This window comes from Montipora capricornis, chromosome 4, assembly GCF_036669925.1.
Source record: "Montipora capricornis isolate CH-2021 chromosome 4, ASM3666992v2, whole genome shotgun sequence".
In the NCBI taxonomy this organism is placed as follows: domain Eukaryota; kingdom Metazoa; phylum Cnidaria; class Anthozoa; order Scleractinia; family Acroporidae; genus Montipora; species Montipora capricornis.
In genome coordinates, this window is record NC_090886.1 from 28,484,391 (window position 1) to 28,506,890 (window position 22,500).

The 22,500-nt window shown below is 38.9% G+C and overlaps 1 protein-coding gene across 1 annotated transcript; it reads left to right on the forward strand.

The window, feature by feature from the left end:
* The first annotated feature begins 12,877 nt into the window (after window positions 1–12,877).
* LOC138045880 (kelch-like protein 17) lies at window positions 12,878–18,422 on the forward strand. The gene is made up of 2 exons (XM_068892510.1): window positions 12,878–14,682; window positions 15,530–18,422. The coding sequence occupies exon 1, from the start codon at window positions 12,990–12,992 to the stop codon at window positions 14,538–14,540; it is 1,551 nt and encodes a 516-aa protein (XP_068748611.1). The 5' UTR covers window positions 12,878–12,989; the 3' UTR covers window positions 14,541–14,682; window positions 15,530–18,422.
* The last annotated feature ends 4,078 nt before the right edge of the window (window positions 18,423–22,500 follow it).

Below are 22,500 nucleotides of genomic sequence, written 5' to 3' on the forward strand. Positions count from 1 at the left end.
CCACGTTAGATTACATTGTAATGCAAATAAGAAACACCAACCGTGAAGGGGCAATTGGTAGCCTTTCCTTCAGCGGTACATGCAAACCCAATCGCGATCGATCACCACAATGCGGTTTTAAAAGAAGAGTATTTTGAGCTTTTGTGGCACGGTTGCCCTTTTTATTCCTGCATCGGATATGAAAAATGTACACCCAGTACGTGCGTGTAACACTTGCCCTACACGTGCAGGTTTCCTCGGATTTGTGGAGTTAAGTGGATGTGGTGTTATTGTCGTGCATGAATTTTGTTACAAATATGTGATCAAGATTTGGAATTTTGTGAGGCGGAATAACAGATAAAGGTTGGTTAATCCCTTCTGCTTGACTAAATCAAGTATTCTTGTGAAGAGCATCGCCATCTAGAACGCGACTAACTATGTAAATCGAACAAAATTACATGAAATGCTTAGAGTAAGACTTCTCAACCTTACAATAGACTTGCATCAGTATTTCATCTAAAGTAAATAATTTCAATTCTTGTTTCTGAGACTAAATTTCTTTGGTTATTTCATCCGTTATATTTGTTATTTAAAGTTGCAAGAATATTTTCAGGCATCATATCACTGCTCCTCACAAAGGTGAGGGATTAATTGCATAAGACTGAACCATTTTCATGGGCTTTCATGTTTAATACTTGTTTTTGTAACAAGCAAATGGCATAATATCTTGCCAAAAAAAAATTGTGGAGACTATATGTGGTGTCTCCATGTTGCAAGGCAAAGGTAAAAAAAGCTTGTCGCAGATATTTAATCAGGACTTACATGATTCCTGCAAACACTTACTTGTCTCTGCTGCATGTCCTCTTTTATGTGCTGGTCTCTACTATGTGTTATAGCAGGATTTCGCCAGGCTCATCAGCACTTTTCAAATGCATGGGTATCAGGAGGCAACCCCCTGCTGCTCCACCCATTATTCTCTTTTTGGAAATCAACCAAGAAACAATTACATAAGATGCCTCCCTTGATCTGCCACTACTTCATTGACTCATTCTCAAATGTCTTAGGCTAACTTTAAGGTGTGTTGTGTTTGTGGACTTAAGGTGACGTAGGGCGACTTAAGGCGAACTAGTGGCAACTTGCGGCGAGTTACGGGGACTTAAGGTCCCAGATTACTCTGGCCTCATATAGAGGCCCATCGTTATGGAACTTTGTTCACTTTAATGACAAGGAAGCATCAATGACGCTAAATTTTAATCAGCTTAGGAAGCGAGTCAGCGCTGAAGATTATTTTATAGATTTTAAGTTTGAATGTACGTCAACATCTACTATAAGATGCAGTGTAGGATATCAGAGCCACTTAGGCGAGCCACAAAGGTCTAAAGAAATCTAGGTCTCTTTATAGGAACAAATACACAATTCACATTCGTTGTCGTTCATTCCCGGATGTACTAACGCTCTCATCCGCTGACCTAATACACTACATGCCTTTCTCTCCTGGGGCGGATCCAGGTTTTGACGAAGGGGATTCGGATAAACGCCCGCCGAAGGCGGTAGCCCATAGGGGGGTCCGGCGGCATGCTCTCCCGGAAAATCTTTAATTTTAGGGCCTCTGAAATGCGATTTCCAGCGTTTTCAGACGGGAAATTTGAAGTGGTTTAATTGGTCAAAAGACTCATTATCCTCGCTGGTCTCTGATCTAGGGAAGAAAATTATGATATTTCAGTTTTAAATCGATTGGGAAACAACTCTCGAGAAATCAGCTCTGTCTGCTTTCTAGAATTAAGCGTACTCGTGTAATAGACTAATCTATTAATGCTTACCTTGCTGATGACGGTCCGAAAATCCGGTGAATTTGTGGTTGCTTTGTCCTCTTCGACATATTAAATCGTGAGTTGACGTTGAGGAACGTTGAAGTAAATTTTCTCTTTAAAATACTCCCGGCGCAATCTTTGACTCACTGAGAGAACGATCCACAACTCTGATTTCCAAAGAACGGCGTGGCTTTACGCAATGCCGGAATTGGAACGATTGGCAGATTTGGCATAAACTGTCAGTTTTGGCGGGACGTGTAAGCGTTAATAAGCAGTAATTTTATAGCTCAAGCGGACGTTCTAGAGGCCATTTTCAACTAGGCACAAATTTGTCTTGTTTTTATTGCTGTTTTCGCGTACAAAGACACAAAGAAATCATTTTCAGAAGATAAATTTATTAGCTGAGTTGGTTCACTATTTTTTTAACCACGCGTTTGATATACGCTTTTACTTTCAGTTTAGGGGGTTCGACCGAACCACCCGAACCACCCCTAGATCCGCGCCAGCTCTCTTCACTTTAACGCCTACAATCCAATATAAAAGACTTAACTATCCATACGCTTCTTAAAACATGTCTTAGAACTCTCACTTCGGTACTTATACTGAAGAAAACTTAAGGTGCGTTCGATTGACCATATTCCGGAATAGGAATACATGGAATATAAGTTAGAAATTCTTCGTTTTTACGGAGATTCACACTAAAATTGTCAAACACCTGCTAAAATGCTATTTTAAACGTATTTTCATTACAATTGCTGCTTCGAAATGCGCCAAACATACCGTTTTAATCATCACTTCACGTATTCTTATTCCGGAATAGGGTCAATCGAACGCGCCCTTAATGTCAGTCTGGTAATATTAATACAAGACTCTCGCAGTCCAGTAATTGCTCAAATGTCACTCTCGAAACACAACAACAGGTTCGATAGTCTAAAGTTGTCCCTCTTTAGTATAAAACATAAACATTTAGCCGTTTTGGGCGGCTAGCAATTCTTCCTGATCTCCTCAAAGGTTTATCAGCTCAAGGAGTTCATTAACTTTGACAGTTACCTTCTGAACCACTGGAGTTACGCTAGGATCAATATGCAGCTTTAATTGGTAGTTCTTCACTTTCCCAATGCCTTTAAATACACTGGGGTAGTTTGCTTTAAGTTGACCCACCAAAGAGTCGTCAACACTGTTACAGTTCCCTGTATTGACAGTTTCTGCTTGGCCTACACGAAGAATTCCAAGATCTGTGGCGGTTGAATAACCAAACAAACACCGCCCAGTTTTGATCACAATGAAATCTGCTACAATCCTTTTCTCGGTTATGGAAACTTCTATCTGAAACTGGGCATCAACTTCAAGTTTTCGGCCTCCATAAGCATACAACTTTGTGCATGGTTGTAACTCAATCTTTAACCCCTGATGTTTAAGTTCTTGTACAGTACTCAAGTTAACTACATTGTAGATTACTTGCTGAACCTGAATCAATCAACATGTTTCTGCTGACGCCACCAATGCTTACAGATATCACTGGCTCAGCAGAAGATGACAAAGCGAATGTCTCTTCCTCTATAGTGAAAGCAAATGCATCATTCTCATCTGAGTTCTCAAACGGACCTTCAACACAATTGGCCTGACTTCCTTTACCTGGACGCCCCTGCCTTCCCCTCCATTGTTTGCTGGTGCTTTGTTTTCCAGGCTTCAAGCATTTCCCTCCTTTGCAACAGCTAGCATAATGACCATACTTATCACATTTTGCACACTTTCTTCCTCGAGCCGGGCAACTCCTGTCCCTAACAAAGTACCCCTCTTGGCCACAATTAAAACACGTTTTGCCAAAGTTTCCCTTGTATCCATATTCCGAGGTTTTCCTAACCACATTAGTGCTTGTTCAGTAGGCTTTTGATTCGGAGTAACCATTTGCTTTGCTTGCTCACGTGAGGCTTCCCACTTACGAATTTTATCTAATGCAGCCTCCAGAGTAATATTATTAACTTCCAGCAGCAGCCCATCACCTGGAGCGTGCAACTTACCTATTTTCGTGCAAGGGCGTTTTCACAAGTAAGGTTATTTTTAGATTGAATTTCCCGCTAATGAGACTCCCACAGGAGCCCGATGACCAATTACAAGAAATTAAGCTGACGTCATAGGGTCACCGAACCGGAACTGCCTTTGTTTTTTGACCTAATTCGCGGGAAGGGCTAGTCTTAAAATAAACCTACTTGTGAAAACGCCGTTTCACAGACGCTGTATGGAAGTTGCACGCTCCAGATGGGCTCCTGCTTCCAGCAATTTCTTCTTCAATTCAACATCTGCCAACTTTTTAATAAGTTGATCAAAGATTCACCAAAATTGCAATAAAGGGCTTGCTTGTGTAAACGGACCATGAATTTGTCATCTGTTTCCCCTGCATTGGTGCTAGTTGACGAAAAACGTGGCGCTCATACGGGACATTGTTGTCGGCGCGAAAATGAGCATTCAGTTTTCGAAGAAAAACTGAGAAGACATCATCACTCACACCACGTAAACACAGAAAGCCGTAAAAATCTCAAACAAAAGTCTATTTTTCAACTGGGCACACTTTATCCGCACGGAATCAATGAACGCCTCTCATTCCATTAATCTATTCACAAACTCGTGTCATCCTATTTCTACCAATAGCAAAGCTCCTCCGCACACATATAAACCTACAACAACCACAATTCCTCTATTCGCTCCGACGAAGGGCTAACGCTCGAAACGTCAGCTTTCCAAATTATTCACGGGGGTAATTCGACCTTTATCAACTCGTTTGATAAAATCAATTTCTAGTCTAAGTAAATGCCTTCCAGCTAACCCCAACCCTCATTTTAAATAATAAACTCTTAGTACACAGGATATTGTGAATATTTTTTTACTGGAACATTGACAGCTTTACTTCTTTTGTTACTTCAAAAGGCAATAGATATAATTTTCTCAATTCTCCTTCTGGTAGCCACACACAACACCGCAAATATTAATAGAGGAAATGACTTGTAAAAAAATTTATAGTAAGCTGCTGTCTCTTCGATCAAAGCCTCCGCCGACTTGTAAAAAAGGGGTTAATTGAGAAAGAAGACTCCCCACGCTGCCCTTTTTGCCCAGCATATCATACCATCATACCATCATTTATTAATAATACCAAACAATTCTTTTATTGAAAGCGATAATTTTGAGTTCACCATGTGTGAAACCCAATCCAGAAACCGTCATCTTTTCACTGAGTTGCGCAAGCCACTTTGTTTTGGAAGGAACCTCCTTCCAGAACAAAGTGGCTTGCGCAACTCAGTGAAAAGATGACGGTTTCTGGATTGGGTTTCGCACATGGTGAACTCAAAATTATCGCTTTCAATAAAAGAATTGTTTGGTATTATTAATAACGATTCTAAATTCTGTCTAGCCCTTAATCATTTAGTCATTATAGGAAAGTATTTTCTTTACGAAAAGCTCTTAACCATAAATTTTACATCTTTAATGAATTTGTTTCCCTGGATCGTGATAAAAGGGGCTAGAGAAATGTATTTCTTGTACGACTAGTTGCGAAAAAGAGTTTTTAAATACGGTATGAAATTCTGTCTACTTAAATCGTTGCTCTCTCATTTAATTTTAGTTACTACTAAAGTTTTTATTCTATTAGGTTTCTCTTTTGTCAGCTTCAAGTTGTAGTGGTTGTTAGTGTTGCAGATTGTCTTTTGTGAATGTTAACTGCACGTGTGTATGTTCAATAAAGCTGAATTTAAAGTAAAAAAAAGAAAGAAGAAGAATTTGGAAAAAAGAAGGATCGAAGCTTCATGAGGTAAGACTTTTAGGAGGGTGAGAATTGGAAATGTGTTCAGGTGCTAATAAATTTATATGGATTTCGTATTTCCCGTTTTCTTGTCATTTTCTGAGGTGGGCAAAAACTGACCGGAACAGGAAACTAACTCAGCAGTTATAGAAAGGAAGCACGCTTTGCTTTAATAATCCCTTAATACAAACCACAAAAGTCCAATTATGACGCGCTGATTTTGAGGTATTTTCGCACTTTCCTTCGTTCTTAATAAAGATGTTTCTCGTGGCACGCAAAGCCATATTGCCGAGGCATTCTCTTTTCCGGTCATTTTGTCTGAGTCATACGAATTAGTTCAGATCTACACTATTCGTGAGCACGTATTTCTAAAGGTGTTAAAAATGCTTGACAGATATCAAAACATTTTTACCAGAATGAATTTCCGATCTTTTAGCCACTGGTTCTTTACTTGTTCGGGCCCGTGAGAGGAAAGCTTACAGTAAACCACGCAGCCAACAGCAACTTAAAAAAAATAATAATACGCAAGATTTTGTAAATATTCTCGATCGTGAGGCGATTTTTCTCTGAAGTTTGAGTTGTATGCAATTGATTTAAGTAGTTGATTTCGTCATCTGCGGAGGTCAATTCAGCCAAGTTGTGTCCTATTTGCTTCTGTTAAACTCTGTCTGGGAGTACGTACAACTCGGGCTGGACAGCAAACATGTAAAATTCGCATCGAAATAATGACCCAATCAAGGCCCCAATATTTTTCGTCAAGCGCAGAGCCAGTTTGACCGTGAGTCATGGCCCGGGGAGCCGGGGACTCCCATATAAAAAGGAAGGGGTTGCTCGCCGGAAATTTTGAAAAGAACCCCTAAGAGGTACCAGGATCCTGTCTTGTGGGCGTGGCATTAATTTTAATTTCACCCCTAAGAGATATAAATTTATGGGTTTTAATTAGACAAAATTAAAAATTTGTTAATTGTTAAATGTCTCCTGTCATAATTTTTCGGCTCCTGTGGACCTTTTGAGCCCGAACACCATAAGAGGTACCAAAAGTGCTTTTTTAACCCCTAAAAGGTACGACGAGCTCCCCCGTCCTTTTTATATGGGAGTCACCCCCCCCCCCCCCTTCCCCCCTACCCGGGAGTCATGGGCTCCTGTCGTGAGCCAGACGTCCTAGCCTGCTCGGAATTGGCCATTTGCGAAAGAGGGGACGCGGAACAGAACTCTACCTTCTGAGTCATTCCAACCGCCCGCTTGAGTCAGTCACGCAAGCGAGCCGAGGGGAGAATGAGAGAGATATAGAATGGCTTGCTGGATATAAAATTATTATCTATCACTTCACATCCAGCGCGCTCGCGTAGAAAAATTGTTTTATTAAAAACTCCATAATGTTGTCGTGAATAGTATTGTCGACTAAAGTATCGATTTCTGCCTCGGTCAATTCCGGTCCAAAATGGGTTTTGTCGGCCAATTTTCCGTCTCAGAGCTGCAAAAATGTTTTCAGTTCGCTTTATTGTTGACGCGTTTTTTGACTACATTAGGTACAGCAGGTATATCAACTGATACCCTGTGTCCGGCGAGCCAATATGAAAATGCAGGAAATCTGATATCCGTAGTAGAATGGGATCACCATTGTCCCCTCGGCTCGCTTGCCTGCTTGTGCCTGCTCACATGGTGAGGACAAGGGTTCGGTAACAGGCGTTGCCGCGGAATTTCTGAAAAGCCAGAAAAACTGTTTCTCGATGTCCAGTTATGCCGGGTGCAATACCCAGCGAAAATTCAGCCAAACTTGTCGAAATGAGACGAAAGCTTCCCTGATTTCGCACATCCATTTCAAAACGTATTTATATCGTGTATTAGCCTACTAGAGGCTTCTATTATCTTCACAGGTTAGTTTGGTAGAAGCATTTCAACTCGGGATTTCAAGCAAATCATCAAATAAAATGATGTCGACGTCAAGCCTTCATCGAAAAACGTGATTCTTTTGCAGCCTTTCGTCAAGTTTTCAACCGTTAATTGCACTGAGACGCCATCATGATGGCTGCTTGTCAGATGGAGTGATAAATGATTAAAGCTGACAAGGAACCATCCGAATAACAACCGCTATTAAAAATATATTTAAACCTGCGGCTTGACCACAAATTTAATCACATGATGCCAAGATGTCGACTTCTTGAGGCGCAAGGCCGATTGAGTAGAAAATATTATCAGAGAGGTTCATCATTGAATTTAAAACAAGTCAAACAACGCAAATCATTCGAGTCATTATGTTCTCAGCAGTTCTGGTGTGGCTCATCAAATTTGCATTTGAGCTGCCATGGCCTTAATGGAAAGTTCACCGCAATATTTAGTTATTGACCTGTCAAGTTACCTTGCCGTGTAAGTGTGCCGAATGATGTAAATAAATGTAGTGTACACAATTTAGAATGCCACCCATGTTTCGAGTGATTTCGCTCATTGATATCCATCTGCGGTTTCAAAGGCCTCATGTGACTCTATAGAGTGCCCAGCAGCTTGTTAAAAATCCCTCCGGCAAAGAGGGTATCTCTTTCTGTGGCTATAAAATAAATGTTATAATTTCTTTTATCACTACTATTGACTCTCCCAAAGGAACGAGCTGTTAATCAACAAGCTTAAAATAATGTGAAATTTAGCGTTACGGACTGATTACGAGTTGCTTTTGCCTTGCAAACCGTCCCGTCTCAGCACCTGATAAGGCAAAGTTTGTAGTACAAGATACCCGTACCTTTGCAATAAATTTTATTTGATAAAATAAACGACGGAGATGAGACCGACCTTCTACTCCTTCAGGGGACTATATTGACCTGTAACCATATGTTCTACAGCTTTTCTTCTGAAATCTCTACTTTCGTGTGCTACAACTGCATGACAAGACATGTAACTGTCTTTAGTGTACCCTCTTTTTTTTATAAGAACGTCTAATTTTGGAGATGAGGCTGGGCGCTCTTATGTATTTTTGTGATGTAAGGCTGAAAACCGGTATTCTTCAGATGTTCTTAAATATACATCAGACTTTGCAGTCGCCTCAGGATGACTCATGGCCGAAGTTGCTGAACTTCATATAAATAAGAACTGCTCATTACAAACTGAGATGTGTATCATGCAATAACAAAACCATTATGTTATTCAAAATATGCCCTTAAGCGTTTGGGTTATTTTACATTAATTTACCTTTTATCTTATGCTTTCATTTAAGGTACAAATGCGCAAAATGAAAAAGGTTCAAGTTCTTTATCGTCTCTCCAGAGCGTGAGGAACTTCTTAATACGTTCTTAAATTTTGGTTAATCTCAGCCTCGACGTTCTTATAAGAAAAAATTCTTATAAAAGAAAAAGAGTGTAATTTATACACTCAAACTAATTTTCATGACCTTTTTACCGTGATTTCCTCAAAACCATGCTTATCCACCAGCGGACGCAGCCGACCCAGCCCTTTCCTGAAATGGGGCTAGTCTGAGTCAAGTTGCATGTCCGGATTTTTGCCGCAATGAAGAGCAAATTTCCCCGATGATCGCATGAAGATGATTATCTCAACACAGCATTGATAAAATGATCCAGAATACAACAAGAATCAATTTTGCTATTCTTACTATGGCTTTACTGACCGACGGACCAGCCTTAAATACAAGTATATACATTTTTGCGTTAGTAAAGAAATTACAACCTTGAAGTTTTTGAAGTTTCCTTGATGAAGTGTAAATGCAATTTCACAACAAAGAACACTGCCTTCGACAAATTTACAGGTATATACATTTTTTGGTCTTAGCAAATAGACATACATCCTTGAAGTTTACTGTTGTGAAGTTTTTGGCCGGTAAATTTAAATGAAATCATTTCCAACAGGACCCGAGACGAATCTCTTTAAGTGTTCGAATCAGTTGCAGTCCTTGAAACTAGTACTCGTTTATTTTACGGCAGACGTTTTTCAAACGGTTTACATTCCCATCTCCTTGAACCTGTTATTCATGACAAGTGTCTTTCTAAGCTCCAACAGGGACGTGTTCCTATTTCCTTTAATGCCTCTCTCAATCTCTTTACAAATGGCCATTCTTCTTGTTGAGAAGCTCTTACTTCTCTGCACTCTTTCCCTCAACGTTTTCATTTTCTAGTTCCTTGTCATTGCAAAAGCGCTCCGTTCGGTTAAAGGATAGCCCCGGTTTTTTATGGAACCCTAAGAGTTCATCTTCACTGACTGATAACCGATCGAGGTGATTCAGGCTCGCATAAGGGACTTGTTTGTCTGCCTTTCGCTTATAAAACACTCTAACAACAGAGTGCTTGATTCGTGTCCATGTGGCCTCAGTGCAAAGGCCTGTTTTGAATAATTCTGCATTGACATCCTTTATAACGCTGCTCCCCACGAGAAATCGTGTATTCTTCTTTGTCTGGATATTTCCTTGGCACATCTGATTCAGTGTTCCTTTTCGTTTTAAATGCATATTTAACTTAAGCGTGTTAATTGTAAACAAGAACGCTGCTTGAGTTCTTCTTCTTGTGGAAGTCGCCAATGAAAACACTATGGTGAGTTTTATACGTTGCATCAACTGGGTGCATGTTTTGTGTAATGGCAAAGGCATTAACAGATAATAATTGACAACTTCCTTTTACATGCAAGATACCATTTGGAGCTATTTTTAGGACACCAGTTAACACCAACTGTGCATCATATAACACCCCACCCTTTTCAAGAGGTGCTGAAGTTCTTTTGCTGTCGATGTCGGTCTGAAGTGTCTCGATAACGAGCTGCAACAAATTTTCATGCAATACGTTCAGTCCTTTATCTTAGAGAGATCGAAGTCCTTAAAGTCAAAACCACCAGTTTTTTTCGTTGCGGTATTCCATAGAAGGAAACCGCCTGATGAATAAATATCTTTGTCATCAAGCAATTACAAGATCGATGAAAACTTCCTGTCATCTGTGAGAAATTCCTTCTTTGTGGACGTGACAACCTTTGAAAGAAGAGAGTGGGTGTGTTAGAAAAGCATTCCTTGTTGACAAATTGAAGATCTGATTTATCGACCGATAAACAAACAAAAACTAATTTCGGGTGAAACTGGTGATTTTATGAAATCGTTTGTTTTGAATCCGCTGCAAAGATTGCTTTATAAGGCAATGATTGAAATCATAAAGACTTCTCAGCAATAGCTGACGCCCTTCTTTATCGATTCCCACCAAAAATTTAAAGCATCAAAGAAAATAGGATTCCGTAGCTGCATTATTCAAATCAAAAGTAATTTACTATGTTATTATGCGATTGAAATCTTTATCGGAGGCTGAGAGATGCTCGTCCGACTTATTCTCTTCTGAAGTCTTGTTTTAAATCTGTTAATGTTAGAATGAATGCAATTAAATTGTCGTTTGAAAAAGTCTTGAGGATTGTAACCTTCAACTCATTCCACAGTGTGCTTTTATTCTTGCATTGTGTGTAATTCTAAAGAATTTAAGATACAACGATAGACTATCATTCCTATAGTTCTTGCTTGGGTGGGATCAGGCAAAAATTTCGTCAACCTTGAAATGAATGTTTCCTCTTTCTATGAAAATTACAAACTAAGAATCTATTCAACTGAAACCTAATAATTGCTGAAAGCAGAAAGCTTCAGTCAAAATTTTATTTCCGTAGCTAAAAGTTCCTCTGGACCTTTGGCACGGCTAGCCGGTGAGCCATAACGGGTTCCATTAGATCCCAAGACTCTTCTCTGAGTGGTAAAGCCTGCGAATTCTGCCGTTGCTATATACATTTCCAAGTCGAGCATATTACTGCCTAAGAATCGGCACCGAAAAGTCACCTGAACTATTTTAAACTCTCGCTATTTTTCTTGAAAAAAGTTTGAGTAGAAAGTCACTCTTAGCCTGAGACATACAACAGCAACTTAATTTAAAATCTGCGCCCTTCTTAGTGCTTGATGTGTTAAGCTTCAACTTCCCGTGTCGCTTTTGCTCCCATCTGCTGTTCCATGAGGCAAACTGCAGTCCAGGGTGAAGCACGCTATATAGACACTGTATAGACTTCTTTCGAAATGGTGGCCAAATAAAATATTATCTCTGTTTTAAAGCTAATAAGCCTTTCTAACCACGCTTCGACAAGCAATTTTCAAAAGAATAATTCTTTCAAAATGAGGGCAGTAGGTCTAATTAAGATAAATACAAAAGATTGTAAAAGAGGTCGCCATTTATGAAAGTGGTCAACAGGTAGATCTTCCAAAAACTAACCGTCACAAGTGGTATATCAATATTTGTCGCTTAGAATCCTCTTTGCCTAATGCTCATGAAGTTTCAATGAAAAAGTGTCATCTCTTGTGGTATTTATACTATGTGTCACGTATTCAAATCATCTTGCATGGTGTAGGAAAGATATCTACTCACAAACATTCTTTTTGTCTTTACAATGTGGAAACCACAGATATAAAAGAACCCGTCTCTTTGATAACCAATAAGACTCCAGATTTTTTCAATAGGCGAAACCAGTTATTACCTTGCTGTTATTTGTTTATGTCCCTAATGGGGATTACCAAGGAGACTGTTACTAAAACAAGTAGGTATCGGTCAAACACAGCCGAATATCTCGGCCGACTACGTTCAAACCAATCAGTCGGAAGATCGTGGGTCCGACTTCATCAAAAGGGCACTCGGATTTCTTCCGAGTATCACCGAGAGACAATGGCAAAAATCATTTTATCATTTTATTTACTGAATTGTGACATTTGCCGTCTCCGTCACTGCAAAGGCAAAAATGAATCATTCGGATAATCCACTCCAAGCAGCTAGCAGTATAGAGAGATAATTTTCAAATAAATATGTTGTAATGTTTGAGTTCCCACGAGTCTCCGGACAAGGAATCGGAAGGTATGAGGTTCGACTCCAGCAAAGAAGCAATCCTTTTTTCCCCGATTAATCACCGAGTACACGGATCCATTTGCTATCTCTTTCGAACTGTATAACATTAGTATTCAACAGTTACCTTAGAGAGCACGATTTTCGATATGCTGTTCAGAGAACAGGGATGATAATTTTAGTTTCATTTTATCTGGGACTACATGCATATTAAATTTTCATACAGACGGCTCTGTGTTCTATGCGGGAATTTGTTATGGGTGGTTTCCGGTCTCATTGAAACCGAAACGTCTTCTGAGGAAAAGCGTAAAGCCCGAAAAAGGAATATCCGTCATATATTGCATCATCACTTGTTGCACTCTTTCCCTGGGGCAACTGTTCAATCCTTCTTTGTGTTTTAAAAAATTTAGATATCTTTGAGAGTATGTTTTGGTCGAGGTGGGAAAGAAATAATCGCCGCCTCCTTCACATCCACCTCTTAAAACATGTTCGAGGCCGTGGACAACATCACTCAAAAGAAACTGGTAAAGAGTTGTCCACGTGAGTTGCTCCGGGAAAGTCAACATGGCGACGAAAGGAGATACATTTTCGCCACTTTTGAAGAGATCTTTCTCAGAGAATGTGGAACCCTTGTGTTTCACTGACAAGAACCATGGCTCTAGTATTCTGAAAGGGCTCTTTGATTTGTACAAAGATGGTAGATACACCGATATCAGTTTAAAAATTGGCCAAGAACGAACGCTGAAAGCCCATCGTGTAGTGCTGGCCTCGTTTAGTCCGTATTTCGAAGCTCTTCTTGGAAATAACTGGAAAGAAGGAAAAAAGGAAGAGATAGAGATTCTTGGTCTAGACGAAAGCGCCGTCAGCGATTTGATAGAATTCGCCTATTCGGGGAATATCAACATCAGCAGAGACAACGTTCAAACTTTACTGGAAGCTGCAAACTATTTGGGAATCGAATTTGTGAAGAAATCTTGTGGGGATTTCTTGAAGCAGGGAGTAGATGTCAAAACCTGTCTGGGCATTTGGCAGTTAGCGGATGTATTCGCCTTGGAAGGACTGAGTAACGAAGCCAAGAAGTATGCTCTGAGGCATTTCACCCAAGTGTGCAAGGAAGATGAATTTCTCCGTCTTCCAATAAAGCTTCTAACTGATCTGCTTTCTGAAGAAGAAATTTTTGTTGTGGTTGAAGATTTGATCCCCTGCGTAGAAGAGAGAGAAAAGATTGTGTTGCAGGCAGTGTTACAGTACATTGAACAGGACACAGAAAAGAGAAAAACTCATCTTACTCAGTTGCTTCATCTTGTCAGACTCCCAACTTTATCAACAGAATACCTCCAAGAGGTTAGTGCTCATGAGCTTATAGAAAGCAAATTTGATGAACTGCTGGAAAAAGCCAAACAACTGAAAGTGCACCCTCCAGAGAATGATATGCCTGATAAAAAGTGGGCAGAGCCAAGGAAGTTTGCAAAATATGTCTTTTCGTGGGGAAGTTGCTTTGCCACCCGGCAACCTGAAATTGCATGGTGTACAAACAAGGAAATGTTTGAAGATTTGGAGAACGATCATTACGTGACTGGGATGGAACTGTGGATTCGGCAGTGGAATGGGATGTCTGTGCTTGGTGGCCTCAAGATTTACTACAAAGATAACAGTGCGATGACATTTGGTCATGACAGTGAAGGCATCTGTGCTGAGAATACTCGGGAAGACCATGTGCATCATGAATTTCATCTGGAAAAGAATGAGAAGATCGTCAAAGTTGATGTTCAATCTGGGTGGATGATTGATTGTCTCACATTCTACACAAACAAGAAAGACGAAGATGGGAAGCAAAAATGCTATGGCCCATATGGAGAAAATGGTGGTTCGTTTAGTTCAGAGCTTGCGCCTGGATCTTATGGATATCTTGGTGGAGTTGCTGGTGCTGTGGTAAAGTCTCGAGGAGAGGCTGCTATCACACGGTTGCAATTTGTTTGGCGATCATATGTTTTGCCTGGCAATCCTGTTCCACTGGAACGTCGCTGCAGAGTTGCCGATTCCTTTCATTATGATGATGATGAATATAATGAAGATGATGAAGACGATTTTTATGACGATGCCTATGACGACTAAAAGGATTATGAGGATGGAGATGACTATGATGATTATGATGAATACGATGACTTTGAAGACATTTTTGAATTTGAAATGGGAGCTCAGCCATATATGTTTGAACCACTTGCCTGATGCTTTCTCATTTTGAAGTCCTCTTTGCGTAAGTCTCACTTAATAATACTGCAAGTTCTGTAGTGTTTTCCTTTGTTTCATAGCAGAAGTGTACAATGTACAGAGCTCTTCAAGCTACATGTACAGTGTAGTTCAAACAAATTCAACAAAACATGGCTAGAAACCTGAACTTCCGGGAGGCAACCAGTTGGCTATTTGCAAAACATATGAAAAACTGTGTTGGTGGGAAGTGAAACTCAAAAATTTACCTGTAGTTTTATCAAACTGAGTGGTAAATTAACCTTGGAAGAAAGTTTTGGGAGCTGACGTTTTGAGCGTAAGCTCGTCATCAAAGAGAAGGACTGGTAAAGAGCTTCATGTGATGCTCTAAACATCAGCTTGCATTTCTTTCTTACTATGGTGAGTTAATCTTATCAAGTCTTTTGATGAAACTGAAATAATTTTCATATTCATAAGATGTATCAGAAGATATAGCAAATCCAGTGTTCAAAAGCACTGAGGATTTGAACCCAATGCAAATCCAACCCTCTAATTACTGGACCATGTGGAAGAAAGAAAGGAACATTAAATGGCTTACATGAAAAAATAACAATTTCATGATGTGTTCAGAAAGTTCCTTATTAGGAGGACAGTGTTCTATACATGCATGTTTGTTTGAAACAAAATTCCTTTATTACTATGTATATTTTCTTTACTCGTGATTACAAAGAAAAATAAGATCCATGCATAATATAGAAGGAATTAAAAAATTTCAGCGTGACCTGAACTTCAGCCCAACCAATCACATTGTACCTTATAATAGCTGCTATATTACCCTTAGTGTTTTTTTTTTAAGAAAGCTAGGAACCAATAATCAATTTTCTCTCTTGTTTCAGAAGGCTTTGCAAGGATTTTATGGTGCGAAACACATGGTACATTGCATTTTCCTTAAAGTTTCCAACACATACCGGTATATGTATATATTGGTAACTATTTGATATGAGTCAAGACTGGAAGATCCTTTAAAGTTAAAGTTGTTAACTAAGTTAAATGCAAAATGAGGTAATACCTACCTGTGACATATTAGAACTTTGGTTTTCTGTACATGTGGGTACAGTCACTTCAACAGTACAGACTGTATGTGTAGCTATAATAATTATTTGTATGCATTACAGTATAATCGTGATTGGAAGTTTGGTCAGGTTTTGCTTAAGTCAGGTTAATAATAATAATAATAATAATAATAATAATAATAATAATAATAATAATAATAATAATAATAATAATAGGTACTTACGTTAAGAGCCTTTTTTCCTGAAATACCGGTAGCTCTTATGCATGATGACGTCTGACTAGCTAATTTCACCACCAAGCTTCAAAAATTGAAAATCAAACTTGTAAACTTTAGCATGAGCAAAATCCCAAAGGACCAAACTTGTAAAGAAAATCCACATGCAAACAGTATGGCATGTCCAGTTGATGTGAATAATTTTGTGCAAACAAGGCTTGTATGTGGCTTGGTGGTGAAGTTTGAGCAAGTTGAACATAAAAATCTTAAGCCATAATCATGCATCAAGGCCTATTGTAACCATTGAGCATTCAGTTTAATATTATTACTTGTTTGCTGATTGGTCATTCATATTGATAATTAATATGAATGACTATAAATCAGCAAGAAATTAGGAATTAGAAACTTAACGTCATGTGATGATTGAAAAGTTGAAAGCAGAAGCTCGCCATTTACACTGGCTTGGTACAGTTTCACTTTGTAATGTACTCACTAGACCTTTATCCCATGAAAGCATCAAATGCATGAACTACAATGACTTTTTCTCATCCAAATACCATCTTCTCCTTATAAGGTTCCCAAAAGACACTTGTTTTGTCTCTTTCTTTCACCAGAACTTCCAGCAAAACTCATATTTTTGTTTAGTCGCTGTCTAAACCAGAGCAATTTTGCTGCCATGTTACCACAAAGCTTAGTTTTCACGTGTCGGGGAAGTGAAAAGTGCGCCAAAACCTGAAACTTGCAATTCAGAGGATTGGTAACAAGCTTAAAAAAAATAGAAACTCTTCCTATTTTCCCGATTGGTCCCCGACTATCCCAAATTATCAGGGATGTCTATGATTTATGGTTTTCATTAGTCGGCAACATCTGGGATGGTCGGGAAACTGCAGAATCGTCCTATCATCCCAACACATGATAACTAGGCTAAATTAAACTTGGACGGTTTTCCATCCACATTACTTGGTGTAGGCATCACAAACTGACCCTCTAACTATGAACTTTAACCAGAACCCCAACCAAAAAGTAATACCTATTTACAGTTGTGTCCATAGTTACCTGGCCTTTAAGTGCAAGTGAGGCTGGGGTTGACGTTATGATACAGACCTCCCAGCTTTCCTTATCATGTTGATGATAACAACAACAACGCTTATTACATGCAATACTAGTTAGAATGAAAAGTTTTTCCACCCAAATTTAGCAAAGCTAATCGAGTTGGGTGAAGCAAAGTTAATAGTTAATATATTTACAATGACGGAGATTATGAAAGGAAATATTTAATATACTACTAGATGAAGGATACCACAGAAAGTTAAGTTTCCTTCGAATCAAAGTTTAGAGGAATAGCAGTGATAAGATAAGAGATATGCTAATTAGTAATGTACATAATAAAGCCTCACTTTCATTCAAAGACCAGGTAACTAAGCACACAACTGTAAAATGGTCTATTGTAATAGCCAATCAGGAACTCTCATTTTGGGAAATAAACCAATCATATTCTTTCCGTCATGATTTTGGTCAAACTCTGAAGTAAGTATTTTTCTTATAATAATTATTATCTTTTGCTGATGAAATCACCTCAAGAAAGTACAGCATAAATTCAAGCCAGACACACTGTACAATGCTGCCTGCCAAAGCAGCCAAGAGAGATGTAACAATACTTCTTGTTATATAGCTGAATTTTTCCCCCAGCAGCACACGCTCTCATGACATCTAACAATAAAACTGTTACCTAGACAAAGTCTCTGAGTGGGCTACAGTGCAATATCTATGACGTCAAAGGGTAACAGCGCACTGTTACCCCAGAATGTTGACTGACAATGGCCGCTGTTGTCATTGCACGTTTTTCTTTTTGTGCTATATAACAAGTCACTTAACAGTTCATCTTGTTTCCTTCGAATTTCAATGTTTCCCTCAGCTGCGCCTCGGGGAAACAACGAGATTCTAGGAACAAAATGAACTGTTTCCCGAGGGACCTATCATTATTAAAGTGTTTACTATCATGTTTTGACCCTGAGCCACCAAAAGATACTGGAACATTAGTCTCTAACAACAATAAGCCAACATGTAGGTTAAGGCAACAATATTGTGCAGTCATATCAGCAAGTTAACAAATCGAATGTAGTTCAGCGTTGTCTGTACTCTTATCAACAATGATATCCGTTAACACATTAGTCAAAATGTTGTAGACTCCACAACAACTTTTGGCCACTGTGATGACAAATACAGTATTGATGTTGATAAGAGTACAGACAATGTTCAACACCAAAGAAAATTTCGTTTTCTGTGGTTATGTTGTTAAGTTGGGGCTCTTTGTATTCCTCAGTTCAGTTTATATGGTCTAAGTGCCAACTGAAGTGTACTGAATGTAAATTGAAATGGAAAACGTTGGCCAAAAGGGTTTTTTTTAAAGTTGGGAAAAATGTTGTAACTTGCTTTCTTGAATTTGATTAGTTAGAGCTGCATGGTCTTGGAACTGATAAATAAATTCATTCGTAATTTGGCATTGATGTTTATTTTTTCTACTTCCAATCTCGTGACTTTTGTGCTGGGGTCGTTTGCTAGATTTGAGGCAAACATTTGAACATCTTTTTATCAATCATATGTTCAAGTGTGCTTGTTCTTTTACAACTCTTTTTGCCCCCAAGGGGTTCCCCAGTCGGGTAAAAAATAATTGTCTGGTGTTAGACAATAAAATCTATAATTGACCCTGTTAGAAGGCAAAGGGCTTTTGAGTGGACATTCATGTTGGTAATCCTTTCCCTCTAAGGAGGTTATTGAATGTATGCTGAGGTAATAATTATGCAGATAATAATTATTTACGTGAGCATCATTTTCGGGTGGGTACTCCAGGCCAATGATTAATTTAAGGGCTTCAGGGTTCACCACTGAATCAACCCCCATTGACGAGTAAACTTGACAAGCATAAGACGGAGTAAACCTATAACTGTGAAGGTTTAAGGGGGCATACCTTTTTAGTGGACGAAGATGTTTTAACTCTTTGGTGAGGGAAATGGGGAAATTGTCTGGCGTTAAATAGAATAAAAAAAATGGTTTAGCGGGTTTTGACTACTTGAAAACTGAATGTTTGACTTGAAATTGGATTATTAGATCTTGATTATTTTGGTCTGAATAGAGAACTAAATCTTTATGAAAGTATTAAATTTATGTTGAAATATTACCAAACGATGCCATCTTCTCTTCTTATGTTACACCTGCCTGCTAAATATCATTTAACTCGCCATTAAGCTGTTCCTTTGATGATACCACAAACTGCTTTATGAATCCTTGTTGAGGATGTGCGTCTTGTCCAAAGGAAAGCATTGTTACCGCATTTAAATCCTGTTGGGTGGAGTTCAAATTCCTGGACGGACTTTCATCTGAGAATACCCCTTGCTGTACGGTTTGGGGATAATAACTTCTTACTAACCGAGCGCGAGGCCCGTCTGGGGAATATTGGCCTGAGGTCGTGGCAATACGGACCTAGCGCAGCGGGGTCCGTACAAAAAACGTCCGAGGGCTAATATTCCCCATTACGGTCCCAAAAACGTGAGGTTAGTAAGTTGTTTATTAGCCAATATGACAAATACCATGATACTCTTTGTTTGTCCTCCAAAATTTTTCATAAGCATTGTCTTTATTTTCTCTTGGGAAGAAACTGGAAGCAATTTGCTTATGGTATTTTTGATATTGGCTTTAAACCGTATTCGTATTCTCAGTATAGGACTGGAACTACAATAGCTTGCAATGGAGGCTAATGCGGGGAAATAGATTAAAAAGTATTTGCATTTGAAAAGATTTCCCCGCATTAGCCTCCATTGCAAGCTAGTTCCAGTCCAATACTGAGAATTCGAATGTCTATTTTAATGGCATCGCGATCGGACACTTCCTGTCGTTTCATTCACATTGGTTTCCACCAGCAAACTTTGAACGGTACTCTTATATGTAAAACTAAATTCCGCTTGCTATAATAATTACTGTTGAGATGAAAAAATTAAATTCCGTCTTTTTAAACATTTTTGTGCTTCACTTGAATTCCCGGGAGAGAGAGAAAAATACGCAGGAGAAAATGAGAGTTCCATGGTAATGGTCCGTACTCTAAATTCTCGACCAAAAAACAGCTAATCAGAGTGTTCCATTTGGCCTGAGAATTGCTTGCTATATAATAAATGTTGATATTGCAGACGTCATGATCAACAGCGTCTCCCGTCTCTGCTACCATCTATTTCAAACTACCTTTACAGGGTTTTCTACAGGGTGCTCTGATTTTCGTCGTTTCCATTAACTTCACTGATGCAATTAGCAACTGATTGACTGTTGTATGCTAACCTTGTTGTTAGAACCTTAAATTTGCTCATTTTGACGTTGTTAGGGATTTTGAGCGACGACGTCTGCTACGGGGAATCCAGTCTAGACCATTTCCGAGTTCAGGCTGCCTCCTCTTCAAAGCGAGTCTAAGTGCGAAGTTTTGTGATGGTAATTAGTTCTACTTTATATATGAATGAAAACTAATTTTCATTTTTAAAAAAACTTCGCAACTTCGCACCTGGACTCGCTTTGAAGAGGAGGCCGCAGACATGAATTCGGAAATGATCTATTCGTTCCATTGACAATTAGCCCCCAGCAAGAGAAACCCCCATCAGGAAAAGTCAGCCGGGCGAAGACGCGAGAATGACGAGGCGGCAGCCTTATAGAGCCAAAGCGCGAGATTGCTTTGTATGCAGAAAAAAATTCGAGCGCTCCAGAGAGAATGTAGGGAGCAGAGACCGCGTATCATGTGACTTCAAAAACCAATGAAAGCGCGTGTTTTGATGAGTGATGTCATTAGATAAACTTGCATGACGTGCGCGACTATTTATGATCCTGCGGAGAGAGTGAGTAAAAACACATTTTTTCCCATTTCCCTGATCATTGTGTTGTGTATACTTTTTTTGAGTATTCTTTAATATTTATTTTCAAACCGGCGTGTTCTATATTGAGTGAACGAGCTCAAAACTCAACCGGCGTACGTGTTCTTATCGGCCCCTGTTGTTGTCGACCCTGGCAGCCGCCCTGGGCCCGCGAGTTGAGTAGTTTGTTTTTCGTTTTGAAACCATTGAGTTGTGAACAATTTAATTTAATTTTCAAAGGAAATATGTTGTCTGCAAAAGTACACAATTCAACGATCAATTTGACTTATAATTCATGGCTTTATCTTGCAAATTAAAAATTCTACAAGTGAAACAACTTTCATGTGCGAGAGAGTTTGATTCCCCATTACAAGTTTCACACTGAAAAGTCTGAAAACGCTCTGGCGCATGGCACTGATTTTATTCAACTTAATTATTGTATATTTCTGTCAAAATTACAGCCGTTCAAACATTACAGCAGTACTTTCCATATTATTGCAAAACACGTTGACATTTAGTTGTTCGAGATACAAAGTGTACAAATTCTATTGTTATTGTATCACTGTTAACTAGATAAGTTGAGTTGCAGTACTTTGGAATTAAAGGAATACAACTACTTTTGGGTATTTTGGAACTCTGACACAAATCTGCAAACTATGTATTACTTTAACTGTCTCATTGACGCTTAGCGATAGCTACTACTACTACTACTACTACTACTACTACTACTACTACTACTACCACCACCACCACCACCACTACTACTACTACTACTACTACTACTACTACTACTACTACTACTACTACTACTACTACTACTAATAATAATAATAATAATAATAATAATAATAATAATAATAATAATAATAATAATAATGGAATAATTTATACAGCGCTTTATGCAAAATTTCTAAAGCGCTTCACATTAAAAGAAAACAAGACGCTTCCTTAAGCGTTTATTCGAAATACCATATGGCGCAGAAGTGGGGTGATACATTTTGGAAGAGGTATTTTTTAATTTGGCAAGTACGGCACATAACAAGTAAATATTTCTGCAGCCAGTTGCTCATTTACAATAACGCGGATAATTGTACCGGTGAACATCGTGCAACAATTGTACCGGTGAACAATAGCAAATAAATTCATCAGGGGGAAAGGACCCCCCTTTTAGACCGGGTCCATGGACCTGACCCCTATCCTTATTTTTTCTTAGTTACTTTCTTTGGTTTGCTTTTTTGCTGTAAAGTGTCCGAAAGCATGTTAATGAGCTTTTTAACCTTAGTAAAGACGATTTCGGCTAATTTGCTTCACTTTCCTTCCACACTAATAAAACATTACTTGAACTTTAAATAAAATGTTTGCGCTCCAGGGAAGAATGGAAGTAGGCGGTGTACAGACGCGCACTCTCCGAATTTACCGTTAGTAATATTGTCTCGGAATAATTTTGCAAAAATTTATGAGTGATCTACGGTGCCCAAATCATATTTTTTTGGAGCTAAATTTTCAAAACGGTGGTAAATGAGGCAGATTCCAAAAGTGCATTGAAGAGCGTCTGATAGTTTTAAGATTCCTTGGCTTTATAGCTCTTTAAAGGAAAGGATGCCTTTGCAAGTCTTGCAACCGGGTACGGCTCTGATCTTCAGAGCAATCCCGATCGTTGCCAATGAGCTGTTTGTATTTTCCTCGATATGTA

What these genes read in the sequence shown, in the direction of transcription:
- LOC138045880 (XM_068892510.1), top strand. Translation starts at nt 12,990, where the DNA reads ATGGCGACGAAAGGAGATACATTTTCGCCACTTTTGAAGAGATCTTTC.